General features: G+C 37.7%; 1 protein-coding gene across 4 annotated transcripts in view; it reads right to left on the bottom strand.

Moving 5' to 3' along the window:
- ARHGAP24 (Rho GTPase activating protein 24) overlaps window positions 1–21056 on the bottom strand; it is an 881574-nt gene that overhangs the window by 431222 nt on the left and 429296 nt on the right. For 2 of the 4 annotated variants that reach the window (XM_059887611.1, XM_059887612.1), the window contains exon 1: window positions 12703–13003. The exons of the other annotated variants lie outside the window; for them this stretch is intronic. Coding sequence is in view for 1 of the 2 variants with exons in the window: in XM_059887612.1 (XP_059743595.1) it covers window positions 12703–12762 (60 nt within the window). In the remaining variant the exon portion in view is untranslated. Of the gene's footprint in view, window positions 1–12702; window positions 13004–21056 lie in introns of those variants that run through there. 4 annotated transcript variants of the gene reach the window in all.

The raw sequence follows: 21056 nt of genomic DNA, 5'->3' as shown, positions 1-21056 counted from the left end.
CAAAATAGACAATGTGTCTATGCTTGCCAGAGAGAGACTTATTTCTAGTGAAATCTTCATATGTTGGATGTCTGAAAGGAAAGGAGCTTCCCATTTCCTGATGTGCTCCATCAACCTGAGAAAGGGGTTACTCCCTTGTTGTGTTTGGCTTAATAGTTCAGTTTGTACCATTTATTGGAGTAGGGGAAAGTTTTCAGGTTCTGCAATGCCCCCTTTCTTTCAGGTTCATTAATGTCCCTTGGACAAATAGTGTCCAGGTCTGAGTGAAAAAGGAGGTGGAGTTGGTTGTAGTGAGCATGGACATATTAGGCAGATTAGGGTCAATGGAAGAGAGCAAAATCATAAAGAGGTTGTTGTTTTTTAAAAAAAGGAAAGTATATAGGATTGCAGTGTTTGTCAGCTGAGTCTCTTCTTTTTTCTTCTTTTAAAGATTTTTATTTGATGTGGACCATTTTTAAAGTCTTTATTGAATTTTTTACTACCTCTGCTTTGGCTTTTTTTTTTTTTTTTGGCTGTGAGATATGTGGGATCTTAGCTCCCCAACCAGGGATCAAACCTGTACCCCCTGCATTACAAGGTGAAGTCTTAACCACTGGACCATCGGGGAAGTCCCTAAACTCACGTTTCCACATTGACTATATGATTACCTTTCATATGAATGAATCAAAGAATGGATTTTGTGTTCCATTTAGTCTCTTTTTTGTACCTGTATACAGTTAAGTAAATTTTAAGTAATGTTTTCATTTTGTTTTGTTAATGTACTGACATTGGTGAATGGATTGGAAAATGATAGGTGACTTTTGTGGGGTTACGAAATACTTGCTTGACATATGTTTTAGAGAGAATAAGCCACTACTGGCTTCCCCAATGGCCCAAGTAATAAAGAATCTGCTTTCAATGCAGGAGACACAGGAGATGTGGGTTCAATCCCTGGGTCAGGAAGATTCCCCCTGGAGGAGGAAGTGGCAACTCACTCCAGTATTCTTGCCTGGAAAATTCCATGGACAGAGAAGTGTGGCAGGCTACAGTCCATAAGAGTAGCTCTTGTCCAAAGAGCTGGACAAGACTGACCGTGAGTATTGATGATGATGATGAGTTATAATGAGTTCTTGACATTCTAATGCTTGTATTCAGAAGAGATGGAAGTTATTTTAGTAAGTACCCTGAGACAGAAAATAAGATTCCTTTCTTTACATATGGATTAGAGGGCCAATTCAATAGCTATTCAATCTAAAGCAAGGCTGGTAGGTAGATTTCATCTCTCCTGAAAACCCTGAATGACTTTTTGTGGCTGCCTGGAATGTTATATTAAGAAAGATTTCAATGCATTTACCAGCCTAGTGAGAAAGGAGTGCTGGGATGGAGTGGACAAGTCTGCCTTGAAGATAGAAAAGAAGAGGACCCACTTCTGACAAACCAAGCCTAAGATCATTGTACATTAGACTGTAGGTTAGGCCAGAGGTTTTCAAACTTATTTTTGCTTCTGCTATAATGTAAGTAATTGGTAGTAAAGCTAATAATAATGTATGCTTGTTGTCTTTGTGGATGTTGGTTGTTCGTGGTCTAGAAATACTATTAACTAACATATACTAAGTATTTCCTACATGCCATATACCGTGCTAAGTACCTTATAGGTAGCAGCTCACAACTACCATTTAGTGCTCACACCAATCCTTTGACAAAGTTATACTCAGGTCAATTCTCAGGGCCTTATCTGCAATTCCATCCTTTTCTCTTTTCATGAAGAGTGTCAGAATGCCAGTAGTACAGAGACTATGTTGAATGCACTGAAATATTTGAAAAAGTGAAATTTTCTCAAGCTTTAATAGTTTAATTAATGACTTGTGACACAGCTCCTAGCTTATTGACACAGGAGCATAGCAACACTCAAGTTGAGCCCTCTGATACTACACTTGCCATACTGGTTTTCCAGACTCACTCCCTAATCCCAGACTGAATGTCATGGAAACGTGCGAGTTTTTGATAAAATGGAAAGCAGGTGATCATTGGTAGAGGCGTGAATGCCAGGCCCCCAAAAGTGCTATCAAATCAGTTACAACTGCAAATACTACAGGTTAGCGGTGCTACAAGGGAAGGACAGTAAACCTACTTTAGTTAACCCTTTCATTTTACACATGTGAAAACCAAGACCAAGGATTCTTATTTATATTTCACTACTCTTTAACTTTTTCCTACACATATTTTAAGAACTGTGGCAAATGTACTGAAAAAAGTGAGAGTGTTAATGTTAAATTTTACATATACCCTTAGGTCTACTTTTATGTGCACTGATAATTTTGATAAAGATTGTAGGGAGTAAAACTTGATCTACTATAATATATATTATTTGGGAGGGCAAATATGTCAGATGGCAGGTACTCAATGAGGGTTTATTTTAATTAAAGACAGACGACAAGGAGGAAGCAAGAGAAAGAAGAAAAGAACAAGAAAGAAAGGGAGGAAAGAAGGAAGCTTTCCCACTCCAAATGAATTAAAATCTCATCTACATTAAATAGTCATGCTCTAAATATTAGCATCTCTGGGCTAACAATTCATTCTCTAACACTCACGTATTAAGCATTGCTTTCAGAGGGACTTCTTCCTTCTTGAAAAGGAGATAATCAAACTGAACATGCAAAAAATATAGTAACTGGTACACAAATATGGCATGGTATGGAAATTTACAAAATGGCTTTGAAAAATATTCAATTTAACTTCTAAACTTATAATTAAAAGGAAAACATCTGAAAAATTAAAATCTACATTCTATTTTAAACTCTTGAATCTACTTTAAAAGCATTTGGTAGCATACAGGATTAGTATGTACTATGTATTTCTATAAAAGTATTTTGATGGTAAGATATCTCAAACTAAAAAAGGCACCAAAACCACAAAATGTAAAATTTCTCTCAAAATTCACACAATATCCTTTACTTTTGTTGTAAAAGATAAAGTTTCTTTGTGATTTATTTAATAAAGAAGATCTGTCAAGCTGACTTCTCTGAAGCACAGCAGGTCTCCACTCTAACCAACTCAATGCAAAGATATGGCTCTAGCTACATTCAAAGAGGAATTATAAGGCTCAAAAGAGGATCAGAAATGAGAACAGCTTGATATTGAGAACCAAAGAAAATGAAAAGTGTATACATCTGTTGCTAATGGATTAGCCTGAGGTGTAGAAGTTGTTAATAAGAACCAGATTCATTATCTGGTAAGTTTTCAGACATGCCTCCAAACTGGTTATTATCATAATTATATGATGAAAAGAGCTTGCTCCAATATTAAACATAAAAAATAAAAATGTATTTTTCCTAGTCAAGTTTACTAGTGCTATAATGTTCTGTCCTCTGGCTTTTTTTTCTTTGTATTGGGTAAAAGAATTTTGGAACATTAATAAAAGATGCATTTCAACAGTTATTAAAATTTCAAGCTAAAAATATATTAGAAATCTTCTAGTGCAATCTTCTGTTTTTTGTTTTGTTTCCTTTTAAGATGAGCAAATGAGTCTTCAGATTAATTGTTTAGGTTTTTAGTAAGCAGAGTTAAGATTAAATTCAGGTCCTCTGATCCTTGCTAGACCCCAATCCCATTTGTTATCAAATGTAATTCACCCCCACGCAAATGCCCACAGAAGCTAAAAGGAGGTGGTGGAGTTTACAGAACCTCTATCCATCATATGCCCAGTGCAATTTCGTTTACAAAGTTGTCTTCACCTGCAAGCTTTATTTTGCAGGTGATTTACCTCTAAGAATATCACCTGATGGCCTTTAGAGAAGAGACAACTTCTCATGTTTTTCCATTTTAAATCAGCTCACTATTAAAAGAAACTTTCTGGGTCAGAAAGAAAGACTAAGTATTCAGGATACAAAGACTTCGGCAATCACTGCCTTTATAACTTCCTCTCAAGCATTAGTTAGAAACTTGCATGGACAATAAAATATAGGGCTAATGTTTTTGCAAACTTAGACAAAAAAAAAAAAAACACAGAGATTTAATCCCCATTATGAATTTAAAACAATCTCAGGTAAGAATGTCATCACTTGAAAAATGTATACTTTTCCAGAATGATTTTTTATAACCATATACTTTGAAGAGTTAGATATTCGTGTTGAACTCAAGTTTATGATACTGATAGGGACAGAGTAAAGAGATGAAGTAGGTGGTTAAATAGTTAATCCCTCAAGAGATTGTAGTCATTATAAAGAAAAAAAAGTATGGGAGACCACTGTAAGTTAAGGATCACTCAAGAAAGCAGGTTTGCTTAACCACAAAGCCAAGCAACAAAACCATGCAACAGAAGCCTGAGACATGCCACCAAACAATAAAACAATGATAGTGTGAGACCCACATCTTGTCCAATGAGTTCAGTAAGCTAATGACTCCTAGGATATGCTCCTCTCTGCACACTCTGAGACATAAAGAACCAGAGCTCCTCAGAGTCCTCCCAACACATTGCAGCATCATTATTATCTATGTATCAGTTCATTCTCTTCATGGCTCTTTACTATGTTACTATTATATGTTCCAAGGTTGTCTCCCTTATTATAAACCAATTGTCATTATAAATTATCAACATTAATGTGATCTACTAGATGATGTTTTTTTTTTTAATTAATTATCACTGGTGACATGAATTAAGTACTAAATGCTCTAGTGTGGGGAATATCTAGAAGGAAAAAGAGCCAATTATCTCTTTATCCTTTGCATCTAGTTTGTTCTTGGCCCAATATATAAAAGACTTGATCCTCATTCCTCATTGGAGAAACAGTTTATGATACCCTGAATTTCTCTGAGTTTCTTTTTTTTGTCTCTGCATCTCTGTCTTGCTGTTTTCTCGTTCTCCATTCTGTTTTTTCAGTGTTTGATTTCAGGGATTCTCATGGGAAGGGGGGATGGGGAGTGGAAGGAAGATGAGGATTAATGTCTGCAAATGCTCCAGATTATTCTTTTTTAACCCATTAGTGGGAACCACCACTAACACGATGACCAGTGAAAATGCCCTCAGTGGGCAATGGTTTTGACAGGCTAGTACATGTTCTCCCCAGTTCCCTGTCACATGCCTAAGAAGACAGTCCCTGGTACATTTCCTGATTAGCCATTTCCATTTTACAGATAGTAAAACAGTCATCAGCCACTGCTTGGTATCACTTTTGTCTTGCGTCAGAAACAGAATACATCACATCTGTTTGTTGTCCGTGAATTCTCTTCATTGTATGAGTTTGTAAAGACAGCCAGAAATAAAACTCAGGTTTATGTCAGGTGGTGCTAATGGATCTGAGCAGGATAATATGAAATAACTAGAAGTAGGGACCACCTGGAAATGCCTACACAGCTAACAGAGGTTCCTTTCATGAATGACTGTAAAAACTGAGTCCTGGATGGGGCAGGTGGGATTTAGCAGGGTCTTTATCCCATCTTGGCTGCACACTCTGAGGACACATCCCAAGCTGCCACGTATCATCTACAGAAGCTAACATCTCCTATCCTAGGACCTCTCAGCAGAAATTAAGTTATTAACCTAATTCCTAGAACTCAAGGATGCCTATAAATTGCCATTATTTAAAATGATGGGTTCTTCATCAGGATTCCATGCAAGCTACATTCCTATTTATCCATTTCTTTTTTTTTTCTCCCTTATTTGATAAATAAACCTACTCAAAAACATCTCAACTCTAGTTTAGATCCCGCTCGCCTCCTAAGAACATTTTTTTTTTCCCTTTCTGACCTCCTTTTATTATTTATTTCATTGTTCTGCCCAGTTCTGCCACTTGTTATCTTTGGAACATAGATTATTTTAACCCTTATGAAGCTCAGTCTTACACAGAAAAAACTGCATAGAGTATAATAGTACTATCAGAATTAATGAGATAATAATATAAATAGGATAATGAACAAAGGACACAGCACATAACCATTCACCAAAAAAAAAAAAAAAGAAAATTGCCTCCTTTCATTTCCCTGGAAAGCTACAGTAAAGTCAGATTATGTTAAAAATATCTTCAATTTTTATTACCTGAAATTATTTTTTTGAGTTTTATTTATTTTTTTAAACTTTACATAATTGTATTAGTTTTGCCAAATATCAAAATGAATCCATCACAGGTATACATGTGCTCCCCATCCTGAACCCTCCTCCCTCCTCCCTCCCCATACCATCCCTCTGGGTCGTCCCAGTGCACTAGCCCCAAGCATCCAGTATTGTGCATTGAACCTGGACTGGCATAAATGCCTCTTTAATAAGATATTTGAAATTGAGGAATTGGGGCTTGACTTTGTTCCACTTTAAAATAAAAAAGCTAATTACTATATTAGTTCCTGAGCATTTAGTAAAATCACTAACATAATTCATAAAAGAAAATCTGAGATTTTCAGAGAGACATCAAAACAAAAGTTAGAAAAGTATCAATTATATGGAATGCTACCATATACAAGCCCTCAAGGATAGCATTGTGCTCAGTCATATTTTACTCTTTGTGGTTTCCTGTATTGAACCCATCAGGCTCTTCTATCCGTGGGATTCTCCAGGCAAGAATACTGAAGTGGGTTGTCATTTCCATCCTGAACCAAGGATGGAACCCACCATGTCTCCTGCATTGGCAGGCAGATTCTTTATTACTGAACTAGTTGAGATAGCATATTCCTATTTCCCAATCCTAAGAGGGGAGAACAAGTCAGAAATAAAAATGTAATTTCTATTAAAATAACTGATCAGAGATGTGTAAACCTGGAAAGGCAACAAATATTGCTTCTGCCAATAATTATTTCTATGATCAAATCAAATTATGTGATTCATAATGTCTTAATTACAATGTTGCAACTTTCAGTTCATATTATGTATTTTGACAGATATGTATTTGAGTTTCCTTACCCAGTAATATTATGATGTGTTACAAGATTTATAAATGAATACCTGATATTTAATTGACCTCCCCTCTGTTAAGTGTTTTGGACACGGACACAAAGAATGTCACAGTCTCTGCTTTGAAAAAGGAATTCATTGATAGAATTTCAAACAGTAAACAACAATCTGATGAATGATTTATGCATGTTTGAAAACCCAGCCAAGTTTTCTATTTCATGAGTTTCGTATTTCATAATTTTTGAAAGAAAAGGCTTCAGAGGGAGCAAAATACTTGTTTATATCTTTAAAGCATCCTCAATCATTTTTTGGAGAAGGCAACAGCACCCCACTCCAGTACTCTTGCCTGGAAAATCCTATGGACGGAGGAGCCTGGTGGGCTGCAGTCCATGGGATCGCTAAGAGTCAGACACAACTAAGTGACTTCACTTTCACTTTTCACTTTTGTGCATTGGAAAAGGAAATGGCAACCCACTCCAGTGTTCTTCCCTAGAGAATCCCAGGGACGGGGGAGCCTGGTGGGCTGCCGTCTATGGGATCGCAATCATTTGGGAGAATGACACTGAAACATCTAAAATATCATGTAAGAAACGAGTTGCCAGTCCAGGTTCGATGCACGATACTGGATGCTTGGGGCTAGTGCACTGGGATGACCCAGAGGGATGGTATGGGGAGGGAGGAGGGAGGAGGGTTCAGGATGGGGAACACATGTATACCTGTGGCGGATTCATTTTGATATTTGGCAAAACTAATACAATTATGTAAAGTTTAAAAATAAAATAAAAAAAATAAAAATAAAAAAAATCCAAATACATTAAAAAAAAGAAATTGCAAACAGAAAAAAAAAAAAGAGTTAAAAAGAGAAAAATGTTTTAAATAAACATTGTATTTTTATCACAATTGCATATGAAATGAAGATATCTCAAAGAGGAAATTTTGAAAACAGTGAGCATTTTAGAAGTGGAATTATGTTATACCTGTGATAATGACTAAAACTGCCTTCAGTGAAGATTTTTGTTTAAGTATTCAAGATGCAAACTAAGAACACTTGGAACATTCGTGAAATCTTTGCCTGATTGGAAAATGGACTGCTCATTTTCCCCCAGTATGCTAAAAGGTAAAGTGCCCCAATTCCAAAATATCTGTGGATATTCCATGAATATTTAGTAGGCAAATGTAAAGATTTGGGGAAAAAATAAAAGGATTAGTTCAGTGGAAGAATTATGAAAGTATAATTTCTAGAAAGCAGCTGCATTTGTGGGGCTAAGAAAACTTCTAGAAATCTGGAATCAAAGAGCAGCTCTGAAGCCATCAGCTCCGTCTCCTCATTTAACAGAGGAAGTCCTGAGAAAACTAAGTCAGGATGATATGCTCCATTAATAGAGGCTTAAGTCCATAACACAGGAGGAACCTTTGGCTCCTGCAGCAAGCACTATGTGCTTTGTAAAACACAGAAATTTATAGGATGTCAACTTTCTCATTAAAATCTAGAGGAAAATGTAAGTCTTAAGTCTAGTCACTAAAAAAATTAAAACTAGGAAAAACGGTTCAAAAATAGAAACAGGAATTTTGGCACTGCAAAACTGTCTGAAAATGTATTAGAGTCTTACAGCTGATGTTTCTGGCCTTCCTGGAGAAGGCCAGAATGCCTTCTGAATGCTAAATAACACAGTCAAGTTAGGGTTATGTTCAGTTCAGTTCAGTCGCTCTGTCATGTCCAGCTCTTTGCAACCGCATGAACCGCAGCATGCCAGGCCTCCCTGTCCATCACCAACTCTCGGAGTCCACCCAAACCCATGTCCATTGAGTCAGTGATGCCATCCAACCATCTTATCCTCTGTCGTCCCCTTCTCCTCTTGCCTTCAATCTTTGCCAGCATTAGGGTCTTTTCAAATGAGTCAGTTCTTCACATCAGGTGGCCAAAGTATTGGAGTTTCAGCTTCAACATCAGTCCTTTCAATGAACACCCAGGACTGATCTCCTTTAGAATGGACTGGTTGGATCTCCTTGAGGTCCAAGGGACTCACAAGAGTCTTCTCCAACACCACAGTTCAAAAGCATCAATTCTACACTCAGCTTTCTTTATAGTCCAACTTTCACATCCATACATGACCACAGGAAAAACCATAGCCTTGACTAGATGGGCCTTTGTCACCAAAGTAATCTCTCTGCTTTTTAATATGCTGTCTATATTGGTCATAACTTTCCTTCCAAGGACTAAGCGTCTTTTAATGGCACGGCTGCAATCACCAACTGCAGCGATCTTGGAGCCCCAGAAAATAAAGTCAGCCACTGTTTCCACTGTTTCCCCATCTATTTGCCATGATGTGATGGGACCGGATGCCATGATCTTAGATTTTTGAATGTTGAGCTTTAAATCAACCTTTTCACTCTCCTCTTTCACTTTCATCAAGAGGCTCTTTAGTTCTTCTTCACTTTCTGCCATAAGGGTGTATCATCTGCATATCTGAGGTTATGGATATTTCTACCAGCAATCTTGATTCCAGCTTGTGTTTCTTCCAGTCCAGCGTTTCTCATGATGTACTCACATATAAGTTAAATAAGCAGGGTGACAATATACAGCCTTGACGTACTCCTTTTCCTATTTGGAACCAGTCTGTTGTTCCCTGTCCAGTTCTAACTGTTGCTTCCTGACCTGCATACAGGTTTCTCAAGAGGCAGGTCAGGTGGTCTGGTAGTCCCATCTCCTTCAGAATTTTCCACAGTTGGTTGTTATGCACACAGTCAAAGGCTTTGGTATAGTCAATAAAGCAGAAATAGATGTTTTCTGGAATTCCCTTGCTTTTTCGATGATCCAGTAGATGTTGGCAATTTATGTTGTTTTATTCAAATAATCAGTGTCCATGGCAAGTAAGGTCAGGAGTATTGCATACTCAACCCATATCTAGGTCAGTGAGCTCACATCTACAGATTCAGTTTTTTATTCTAGTCATCCACTTGACAATTTCTCAAAACTGATCACAAGGTAGGCCAAATAGAAGATGTGCATCTACTTATCTGAACTATCTTTTTTTTTCTTAATTTCAATGAGGGATGAAACATTATTTACACATGTGTGACCCCATACTTAAAAAATAAATTTAAGTAGGAATACAGGTCCATTGGAAGGACTGATGCTGAAGCTCAAATTCCAACATTTTGGCCACCTGATGCGAAGAACTGACTCATTTGAAAAGACCCTGATGCTGGAAAGAAGAAAAGTAAAGACATAAGCATCTGAATGCAGAGTTCCAAAGAATAGCAAGAAGAGATAAGAAAGCCTTCCTCAGCGATCAATGCAAAGAAATAGAGGAAAACAACAGAATGGGAAAGACTAGAGATCTCTTCAAGAAAATTAGAGATACCAAGGGAACATTTCATGTAAAGATGGGCTTAAAAAAGGACAGAAATGATATGGACCTAACAGAAGCAAAGATATTAAGAAGAGGTGGCAAGAATACACAGAACTATACAAAAAAGATCTTCACAACCCAGATAATCACGATGGTGTGATCACTCACCTAGAGCCAGACATCCTGGAATGTGAAGTCAAGTGGGCCTTAGAAAGCATCACTACGAACAAAGCTAGTGGAGGTGATGGAATTCCAGTTGAGCTATTTCAAATCCTGAAAGATGATGCTGTGAAAGTGCTGAACTCAATATGCCAGCAAATTTGGAAAACTCAGCAGTGGCCACAGGACTGGAAAAGGTCATTTTTCATTCCAATCCCAAAGAAAGGCAATGCCAAAGAATGCTCAAACTACTGCACAATTACACTCATCTCACATGCTAGTAAAATAATGCTCAAAATTCTCCAAGCCAGGCTTCAGCAATACATGAACCATGAACTTCCTGATGTTCAAGCTGGTTTTAGAAAAGGCAGAGGAACCAGAGATCAAATTGCCAACATCTGCTGGATCATGGAAAAAGCAAGAGAGTTCCAGAAAAACATCTATTTCTGCTTTATTGACTATGCCAAAGCCTTTGACTGTGTGGATCACAATAAACTGTGAAAAATTCTGAAAGATATGGGAATACCAGACCACCTAACCTGCCTCTTGAGAAATCTGTATGCAGGTCAGGAAGCAACAGTTAGAACTGGACATGGAACAACAGACTGGTTCCAAATAGGAAAAGGAGTACATCAAGGTTGTATATTGTCACCCTGCTTATTTAACTTCTATGCAGAGTACATCATGAGAAACGCTGGACTGGAAGAAACACAAGCTGGAATCAAGATTGCTGGGAGAAATATCAATCACCTCAGATATGCAGATGACACCACCCTTATGGCAGAAAGTGAAGAGGAACTAAAAAGCCTCTTGATGAAAGTGAAAGAAGAGAGTGAAAAAGTTGGCTGAAAGCTCAACATTCAGAAAACTAAGATCATGGCATCCGGTCCCATCACTTCATGGGAAATAGATGGGGAAACAGTGGAAACAGTGTCAGACTTTATTTTTTGGGGCTCCAAAATCACGGCAGATGGTGACTGCAGCCATGAAATTAAAAGATGCTTACTCCTTGGAAGGAAAGTTATGACCAACCTAGACAGCATATTCAAAAGCAGAGACATTACTTTGCCAACAAAGGTCCGTCTAGTCAAGGCTATGGTTTTTCCTGTGGTCATGTATGGATGTGAGAGTTGGAGTGTGAAGAAGGCTGAGCACTGAACAGTTGATGCTTTTGAACTGTGGTGTTGGAGAAGACTCTTGAGAGTCCCTTGGACCTCAAGGAGATCCAACCGGTCCATTCTGAAGGAAATCAGCCCTGGGATTTCTTTGGAAGGAATGATGCTAAAGCTGAAACTCCAGTACTTTGACCACCTCATGCGAAGAGTTGACTCATTGGAAAAGACTCTGATGCTGGGAGGGATTGGGGGCAGGAGGAGAAGGGGACGACAGAGGATGAGATGGCTGGATGGCATCACTGACTCGATGGACGTGAGTCTGAGTGAACTCTGGGAGTTGGTGATGGACAGGGAGGCCTGGTGTGCTGCAATTCATGGGATTGCAGAGTTGGACATGACTGAGTGACTGAACTGAACTGAACTGATGCTGGAAAAGTTTGAAGGCGGAAGGAGAAGGGGATGACAGAGGATGAGATGGTTGGATAGCATCACTGACTCAATGGACATGAATTTGAGCAAGCTCCAGGAGTTGGTGATAGACAGGGAGGCCTGGAGTGCTGCAGTCCTTGGGGTTGCAAAGAGTCAGACATGACTGAGTGACTGAACTGAACAGGTTCACAAAGCTGTGCTGAGGTTTTTGCTGATGCATTTAATTGATTCCATCAAGCTCTTCTATGACTATGACACAAACAGGAACAAAGAGTTTGAAAGAAATAATTTAGCACAGTTAAAATATATTGGTGGGCCAAAAAGGTGGTTTGTGTTTTTCCATAACATCTTATAGAAAACCCTGAACTTATTGGTCATGATGATCATACCTGGATTTCAGAAGCTCAAGTTTAAGCAGGGAATGTGGGTAGCCTGGGAATGAGCTCTTAGGAGCAAGAAGCTGTGGGTGTACTGCCTGTGAGAGCTAAAGGGTGAAAAAAAGAGAACAAGATGCAGCCCCAGGTACAACATCCTGGGTAGTCGAGATGGTCATAAACAGCCACAAGTTAGCCAGAGAAACAAGAATAACCAAGATGGACCTGTAGTCTCCTTACAGCCATAGGCTATTAGGAAGAGATGCATTTGTCCTTTTTTATTCTTCCTCCCTGCCAGTCCAGAAATGTCAAAGAGAAGAAAAAGGTACCCAATTCATGGTCCTCATACATGTGTAGACACAGACACACACACACACACACCCAGTGCTGGAGAGAGGGGAGAGAAAGTGTACCTGTGCTTCCTGTCTATGTGAGGTAAGCCATCCAGGCTGGCAAGCATTGCGGTAGGGCATGTTGTTGTTACTGTGTAGTTGCTAAGTGATGTCTGACTCTTTTGTGACCTCATGGGCTCCTCTGTCCATGGGATTTCCTAGGCAAGAATACTGGAGTGGGTTGGCATTTCTTTCTCCAGGGGATCTTCCTAACCCAGGGATCAAACCCACCTCTCCTGCATTGGCAGGCTGATTCTTAGAGGGATATAAATGAGATTTAAATCAAGCATGAGGCCTGAGTTTTAAATTAGGTTGGAATTTAATAATTAAAAAATGATAGTATTTCCTCAAAAGGTTAAACACAGAGTTACTATATATCCCATCAAACCCACTATTATGTATATAAGCAAGAGAAATGAAAATGTATGGCTACACAAAACCTTATACATGCTCACAGCAGTGTTATTCATAAATGCCCAGAGTGGGAAACAATCCAAATGTTTGTCAACTGAAGAATGGATATATATATATATATATATATATATATATATAAAATGTGGTATATCATTACAATGGACTATTATTAGGCCATATAAGTAAATGAAGTGCTAATACAGATACAACATGGATTAACCTCGAGAATATTATGCTAAAGGAAACCAAAATTCAGAAGGCAAGAATAATAATTCAAGCAACCAGGATTGCTTTCTTTTTACACAAAAATTGATACAAAATATTTCATAAATCATAATTTACAATTGATAGTCACTGAATAAATAAACATATGGAAATAACACTGGAAAATAGAGACCATCTGAATTTATGCAGAATAAATCTAAAGAAGAAGGGACAGAAAGATTGAGTGCTCAATAGAAATCTAAAAGAAAATAAATAGAAAATAGCTATGAAATACTTTATATACTGGGGGGAGAAAAAGTAACCCTTTAAAATACATTACTCTCAACACTAAAAATATAAGCATTCAAATTACATTTCCAACCATTCAGTTTTTCCCTAAATTCTTTTCTCCACTAGTTGGGGTGGTGGAAATAACCCTAAGTTTATGCTGATGGTTCCACTTATTGAATTCCATCACAAACACAAAAGCCTTCAGTCGATAAGTAAATGTTAGAAGCAGAACTCAAGGGATTCAACTCCAGTAGTTCTCTCTCCAAATTGTTATTCAGGAATAAGTGCTGTGAGTGAGACGAGAAAGTTAGGGCTGCCTCCCTCTGGGTTGGTCCAGTTTTGCAAAGAGAATCCTTAAAGCCTCCTCAGCTGTCATCAAAATCATTTGGTAAGCTCTGAAGTGGTCCCAAAAGTAATTTAAACAAACAGAAAAGACATACTACAGAATTTAGCATTAGCTTTTTTTTTTTTTTGAGAATCCGTTTAAATTCAGTGTATTGGCAGCATAGATCACAAGGGAAAACAAGTTATTTTCTGCTCCTATGTTAGCATTACTTACAAGGGCTGATCGTCTACCATTTCCGTTTTGTTATACAATAAATAAGGTGCTTATTACAGATATTGATTTCTAAACTGCTGCATCAGAGTATTCTGATGGTAAAAGACGATGAAAATGACGGCGATGATAATGTTGACTGTGCCAGTGGTGGCAGGAACAACAGCAGTTGGTAGCACAGTGGTAAGAATCCATCTGCCAATGCAGGAAACGTAGGAGACATGGGTCTGATCCTGGGTCAGGAGGATCCTCTGGAGAAGGAAATGGCAACCCACTCCAGTATTCTTGCCTAGAAAACTCCATGGACAGAGGAGTTTGGTGGCCTACAGTCCATGGGGTCACAGAGTTGGACACGACTGAGCGATTGATTACACACACACAAAGACTGAGAGATTAATATGTGGCCAGGTACTGTATAAGTATTCTAGAAACATCATTTCATGTATACTAACAACCACTTATGAGACACGTATTATTATTACTCATAGTTTACAGATGTGTAACTTACCCAATGGAGAAGGCAGTGGCACCCCACTCCAGTACTCTTGCCTGGAAAATCCCATGGACGGAGGAGCCTGGTAGGCTGCAGTCCATGGGGTCGCTAGAGTCGGACACGACTGAGCAACTTCACTTTCACTTTTCACTTTCATGCATTGGAGAAGGAAATGGCAACCCACTCCAGTGTTCTTGCCTGGAGAATCCCAGGGACGGGGGAGCCTGGTGGGCTACCATCTATGGGGTCACACAGAGTCGGACACGACTGAAGCGACTTAGCAGCAGCAGCAGCAACTTACCCAAGTAAACAGTAAGTAACTTACCACAAGCCCATCGCTAGTGATATAATCTAGGCTGAACACAGGCAGTCTGATCCAAGAAACTTTATACAAAACAACTGGGCTCAACCACTTTTCAGAGAAATGCCTACACTGGACAAAGTCAATTCTAGAGGACAGTATGAGGATGAAATTTTCTCTCATAATTATCCCTCTGCCCATGCCCATCCATCAATTTCCCTTCATCCAAGACATTCTTTGCTGCTCTTTCACCCCAAGTATCCTTTCCAGCAGCAACAGATTTTCTCTGCTCTTCCTCTTACAGTCAAAAGTGATTTGAATAATGGATGCTGCTGCTGCTGCTGCTAAGTCGCTTCAGTTGTGTCCGACTCTGTGCAACCCCATAGACGGCAGCCCACCAGGCTCCCTTGTCCCTGGGATTCTCCAGGCAAGAACACTGGAGTGGGTTGCCATTTCCTTCTCCAATGCACAAAAGTGAAAAGTGAAAGTGAAGTCGCTCAGTCATGTCCGACTCTTCATGACGCCATGGACTGCAGCCTACCAGGCTCCTCCATCCATGGGATTTTCCAGGCAAGAGTGCTGGAGTGGGGTGCCATCGCCTTCTCTGAATAATGGATTACAGAAGGCCAAGTGTTTGTGGCATAGTTGCTTTTCAATAATTTTTCTGCAAATTATTGCACTACACAAAATAATAAACAATACAAACAGAATTTCAAAACTATTGCAGGAGGCCTTTTTGGAGAGGTGAAAATTTTGATTCCTTAACAGTGAGATGCACAGAGAATAAGCCCTATTTTCACTGTTTGGCTCTAAATCCAATAAACCAAGAAAAATATGCACATAAAATCAAGGGGAAATGTACGGTCTCAGAATAAAATAAACAATCTCTAGCACTGCTTACTGGACTTGTAACAGACTTGTCTGTGTTTACATCTCCAAAGTCATCTCTTATCCCTGCTTGTCTCCTTTCTAAGGTGCTGAAATACTTAACCATTATTATGGTTATCAAATCGTCAACGATCTACCAAAGGGCCATGACCTACACCTTTAATTCTGCCACATATATCAACCAAATCGCTTATAATAATGTTATGTTCTCCTTCACTTCTGAGGTTAAATATATCTTCTTTAGAAAAACTCTCCCTGAACCTTGAAGTGGTTATAGATGCCCCCTTTCTGTTGCTTCCTAAGTATTCTCTATACTTTCTTTATTTAAATACTCATTACATTGTACGGTAACTGCAATTGACTATAACAGCCACTGGAACTGAATACCATCTTTATGGATATTTTTTAGTATTAATTGATCATCTGTGGCAGTGTCAGCTAGCTCTTTTTCCATACCCGTGTTCTCCTCTGATCCAGGATAAAGCGGGTACATGCCCAGCCTCCTGTGCAGTTAGGCATGATCATGTGACTCAGTCCCAACTACTGGAATATGAATAGAAGTGATAAGAGGCACTTGCACACAGAATGGTCTATCTAAGCCTTCTATTCAGTAGTCTATTTTATACTCTTTCTAGATTACTGGAAAGGAAATGATCCTATGATAAGTTTCAAAGCCAAAAGTTAAAATTGCAAAATCACCAGAAGCTTAAGTTTCTAAACAGTTATTTGAAGCAGACCTCCTCACTTACTGAAAATCACTTTGGACTTTCACCTGAGAAAGAAAGAAACTTCATTTTAAATCCTTGTTCATTTGTTTGGGGAGGTCTATCTTTTTATAGTAACAGTTATATCATCTTTTGTTTCTAGAGTCTAGCATAATAACTGCAGGAACATTAGAAATCTATAAATATATGTTGAAAAAAACCAAGTGAAAGAATGATGAGTATGACCATCTCAAGAAATAAATTCTTTTTTGTCAAATTAATGTTATAAAAATAGCTAACATTTATTTTATATTTACTATATGCTACTGCTTTCTAAAATTCTTTACATAAATTATCTCACATAAACCTCTTAACAATGTTATAGGTAGGTACTAATCTTTTCCCATTGTACGGATTAGTGAATTGAAGTTTAAAACCAGCTTATTCAGTCTAATATACCATAGTTATTTGGTAGATGAATCAAGATTCGACCCAAATAAAGTGACTCAAAAGCCTATTTTTTTAACCACACTGATATAAAATGCCATGCCTAGGTGACTTCTATAAGCAATAAAAAATTATTCAACCAATAGCAGAATAAAACATTCACTATTAATAACATTACCTTGATATGATTTCTAGGAAAGAGGTAAGAGTTCCTAAAAATTTTTGATGACACACAAATCCTTCTTATGTGTCTTTTAAGATGCCAAGAGACTTAGATGCTACACTGAAAGTCAGTTGGGCTTCCCTGGTAGCTCAGGTGGTAAAAAACCCGCCTGCCAATGTAGGAGACATAAGAGATGTGGGTTCAATCCCTGGGTCAGGAAGATCTTGCCTGGACAATTCCATGGAGAGAGGAGCCTGGTGGGCTACAGTCCATGGGGTCGCAAAGAGTCAGACATGACTGAGTGACTAACACACACACACACACACACATACAGAAAGTCAGTTATGTGTGTTTCCAGCATTATTTTACACACATAATCAGCACTTTGGCTGCTTCTGGGTCATATACTTTAACAGAGAACACCAATTACCTTAGAGATTTCTAGATTTCATTAACTCACGTTTCATTAGATATATAAAATTAGAGTTTACTCTTAAATCAGTAATCAATTCTTGCACATTTAGAAGTCAGGATTCAGGTTATAATTCACTTAAAATCACTTTGTTCTTTAAGGTAAGAAAATCCATTGTGATCTAATACAGTGTCATCTTCATCAGGTCCAGAAAAAAACCTTCCCACACAACTGGATCAATATCTGCTGTAGGAAGCCTAGGCTAGACTAATTGGGTTAGTGCCTGTTTGGATTTCAGTCGTTTTATCAGGAGTCCCAGGTTGGCTTCTCAAAATCAATGCTTTCCAGGGTGTGTCAAGTTCTAGTGCCCAAGGTATATCAGAGATAGTCAATAGTATGGCCAAACATGAGACTCAGCAGTTATTTAAGTAATAATATACTTCAGGATAGAAGTAAAGCAAATTGTCCCCCAAAAGCACTAGGAATTTATCACTAGATTCATTTAACAAAATCTATATAACTGCTTTGTTTTTAAGATAACTATAATAATCACTTTTTATCTATGTATCAGCTTCATCCCCTCTGTTATAATATCTATAAGGCCACAGTCATTTTTCATGATTATTAATGAAAAATAGCCATACAGATATTGTCACAAGCTTAGTTTAAAATATATTTTAAAACATTTTTCATAGCTATCCAGAACTCCTAGGGGTACATAAGGTAGATGAAAGATTTCTTTTTAAATAAATTCTTATGTACAGTATAATTTTAAACTTTTTTCTATGTATAAACAGGACTTTATTTTAAAGATTAAAAATAGAAAAAGTATTAAACAAATATTTTTAAAAATACAGAATTATAAAATGCTTACAGCAGTGGCCTATGAGTAACAGAAATTATGGATACATTGGTGTATATTCAAACATTGGCTACATACATCACTATTCTGTTGGTTTTTTCAGAAACAACAAAATCAACTTTATTTTTTAAATCTGTTCTAAATAAAATCTGTTTCCATGATAATTGCAAACAGTGGAGTTTCTGGAGTGAGTTTGGGCTAAGATGAACTAAAATTTCATTTTTAAAACTATAGAATACTAAATATTTTAGCTTGATGTATTTTAAATATAAAACACTTACACTTTGAGGTAGAACCCCAGGGGAATTCTGGCTATAGGCTGGAAAGTCTCATTTACAAAAAGATATTGTCACCAGAGAAAGGAGAACCTAGAGGGGCTTTTGCCTTTTGCTCAAGAAGAAAATACAAGGGTCAGTTTAGAGACTTTCTAAGTTCCCAGACTTGCCCAGATTGTGGAATATTTAGGAAGCAAGGTGCAACCTGAATAAGAACATGGTACATCAATGTTAAGTTTAAGTAATTAAGTCTATAAGGTACTAAATCAGATATACTAGGTTCTAGTAGACATGAAAATTGTACAGATGGAAGAAAAACTTAATTGAGAAAAGTATATTCATTAACATAGGTTCTCAACGTATTAGGTGTTATGGATTGAATTGTGCCCGCTCCTGCACCTGCCACCATTCCCATTAAAGTCCTAATCCTCCATGTGGCTAGGACTTTAATGTGAATTATGGAGGGGGACAATTCAATCCATAACACCGAATATGTTGAAAACCTATGTTAATGAATATACTTTTCTCAATTAAGTTTTCCTTCCATCTGTATGGTCACTTTCACAAGGAGTTAATCAAGGTAAATGATGCCATAATGATGGGGCTAATCTGAGAGGACTCGTATCCTTGGAAGAGGACACCTGAGCTTTCTCACTCTCCAGTGCACAAAGCAAAGGCCATGTGAAGACAGAGAGAAAGTAGTTTTCTACAAGCCAAGAAGACAGGCTTCACCAGAAACCAGCACAGGAAGCATCTCCATCTTGGACTTCCAGCCTCTAGAACTCAGAAAATGAATTTCCGTAAGAATTAGATACCTATTCTATAACTCCAAGTCTTTCTTCTGCTCTGAATTCCTCTTTCCAGTTCAGGCACCTGGAAAATTCCCACCAATCTTCAACATCCTAGGTAAGGGTCACTTCCTGCTTTGCACAGCCTCCTCGACTCCTCTAGCCAGTCATCACTCCCTCCCTGGCACTAATTATATCTGTGCTTTCTGAGTACTTCACGCTTACATGTTAGTCTGTCACAATTATAATTCTATTTACATGTTTCCCCAACAGATGTGTAGTTTTAATAACAAGGATAATGATGGAGCTTGACTCTTTACTGAGTTGAGAAACTCAGAGAAAGTTTCACTAAAATAAATTGATAGGCTTTTTCTAGGATAGGAGGGACACATACTTCAAGGATTTTAATACTTTCACTTTAGAAATACTATTAAGAAAGAGGAAAACCAATTCAGATTAAGTTTATTGAAAATTTTCAGCTGGTTAGGAATGCTCAGAAGAGTAAATTTTTTCATTTCATTAGTGATGTTTCCTCCAGTGTTACTGAAATAGCCCTCAGCAAAAAAATACGAAGGCCGAGGGCATTCTTAGGCTTGAAGGTGCCCATATTGAAAATAGTCCTTCTGACTGAAAACAAATCTAAAGAAAGCTGAGGATTTGTGAGCAGGCAAAAGGCTAAGTTGAAGGAACATTGGATCAGGAGCAAGGAAATTTGATTTTCAGTTTGTTATTTGCTACTCACCAACAATATCTCTTGGCTGGTACATACACTCTCTCTCACACACACACACACATACACACATACACACAAACACACATGCATCCTTTATCTATGAAGTGAGGAGTTTTATAACATTTTTTCCCTGTTTTAACATTTTCCCAAGGCTTTCAATTGCTACTTATTGAATTGTTTAGAGTTATTCTACGATATGTCACTACAGCATTTTTTTAATGTGATTTAAACCACACTGTTTGAAAAAGAGGTTATGATTTTGATATATGAAGCTGAGAATAGTCCATGTTACAGCACCTGGTCCTGGCCCAACCCTGCTTGGCTATAGATATCATTTATTGACTCACCAACTAATCCGAAAATGTGCCTTGCACTTACAATGTGTCAGGCAGGCATCTATTTCTCATTTTAAAAATTCACTTTAAAGTAAGGAATGAATCCATTCATGGACAAATACACAGTCCTTTCAAATTACAAACTGTCCTCTGACATAGACACTGCTGTTTTCATCTGATTCTGTGTGTACATGTCTAAACATTTGTGCAAAATATTAAAATTTAAAGGTACAATGTCAAAATTCCTGGTGCATACATGAAAGATTGTCCAAAAATGAATAATAATTCAAAGTTATTCACCCCAAATTATCTTACTTTGTTAACAGCAAATCTTTAACAAATAATAATTAGGAAGAAAAAATATGAAAACTTTTTTGTGGAGAAATAATGGTAATCTATGTTTCGTTTGTATAAGAATTAGCATTTTCTTATCAATATAACTCTATTTTGTTAGTTTCACATATTATGTCTACAAATACTAGTAACATACTAATAGCAAAATACTGCTT

Source organism: Bos taurus, chromosome 6 (genome assembly GCF_002263795.3).
Source record: "Bos taurus isolate L1 Dominette 01449 registration number 42190680 breed Hereford chromosome 6, ARS-UCD2.0, whole genome shotgun sequence".
NCBI lineage: Eukaryota > Metazoa > Chordata > Mammalia > Artiodactyla > Bovidae > Bos > Bos taurus.
Note: the sequence above shows the minus strand (reverse complement) of the source record. Positions and strands in the feature narration are given on the sequence as shown.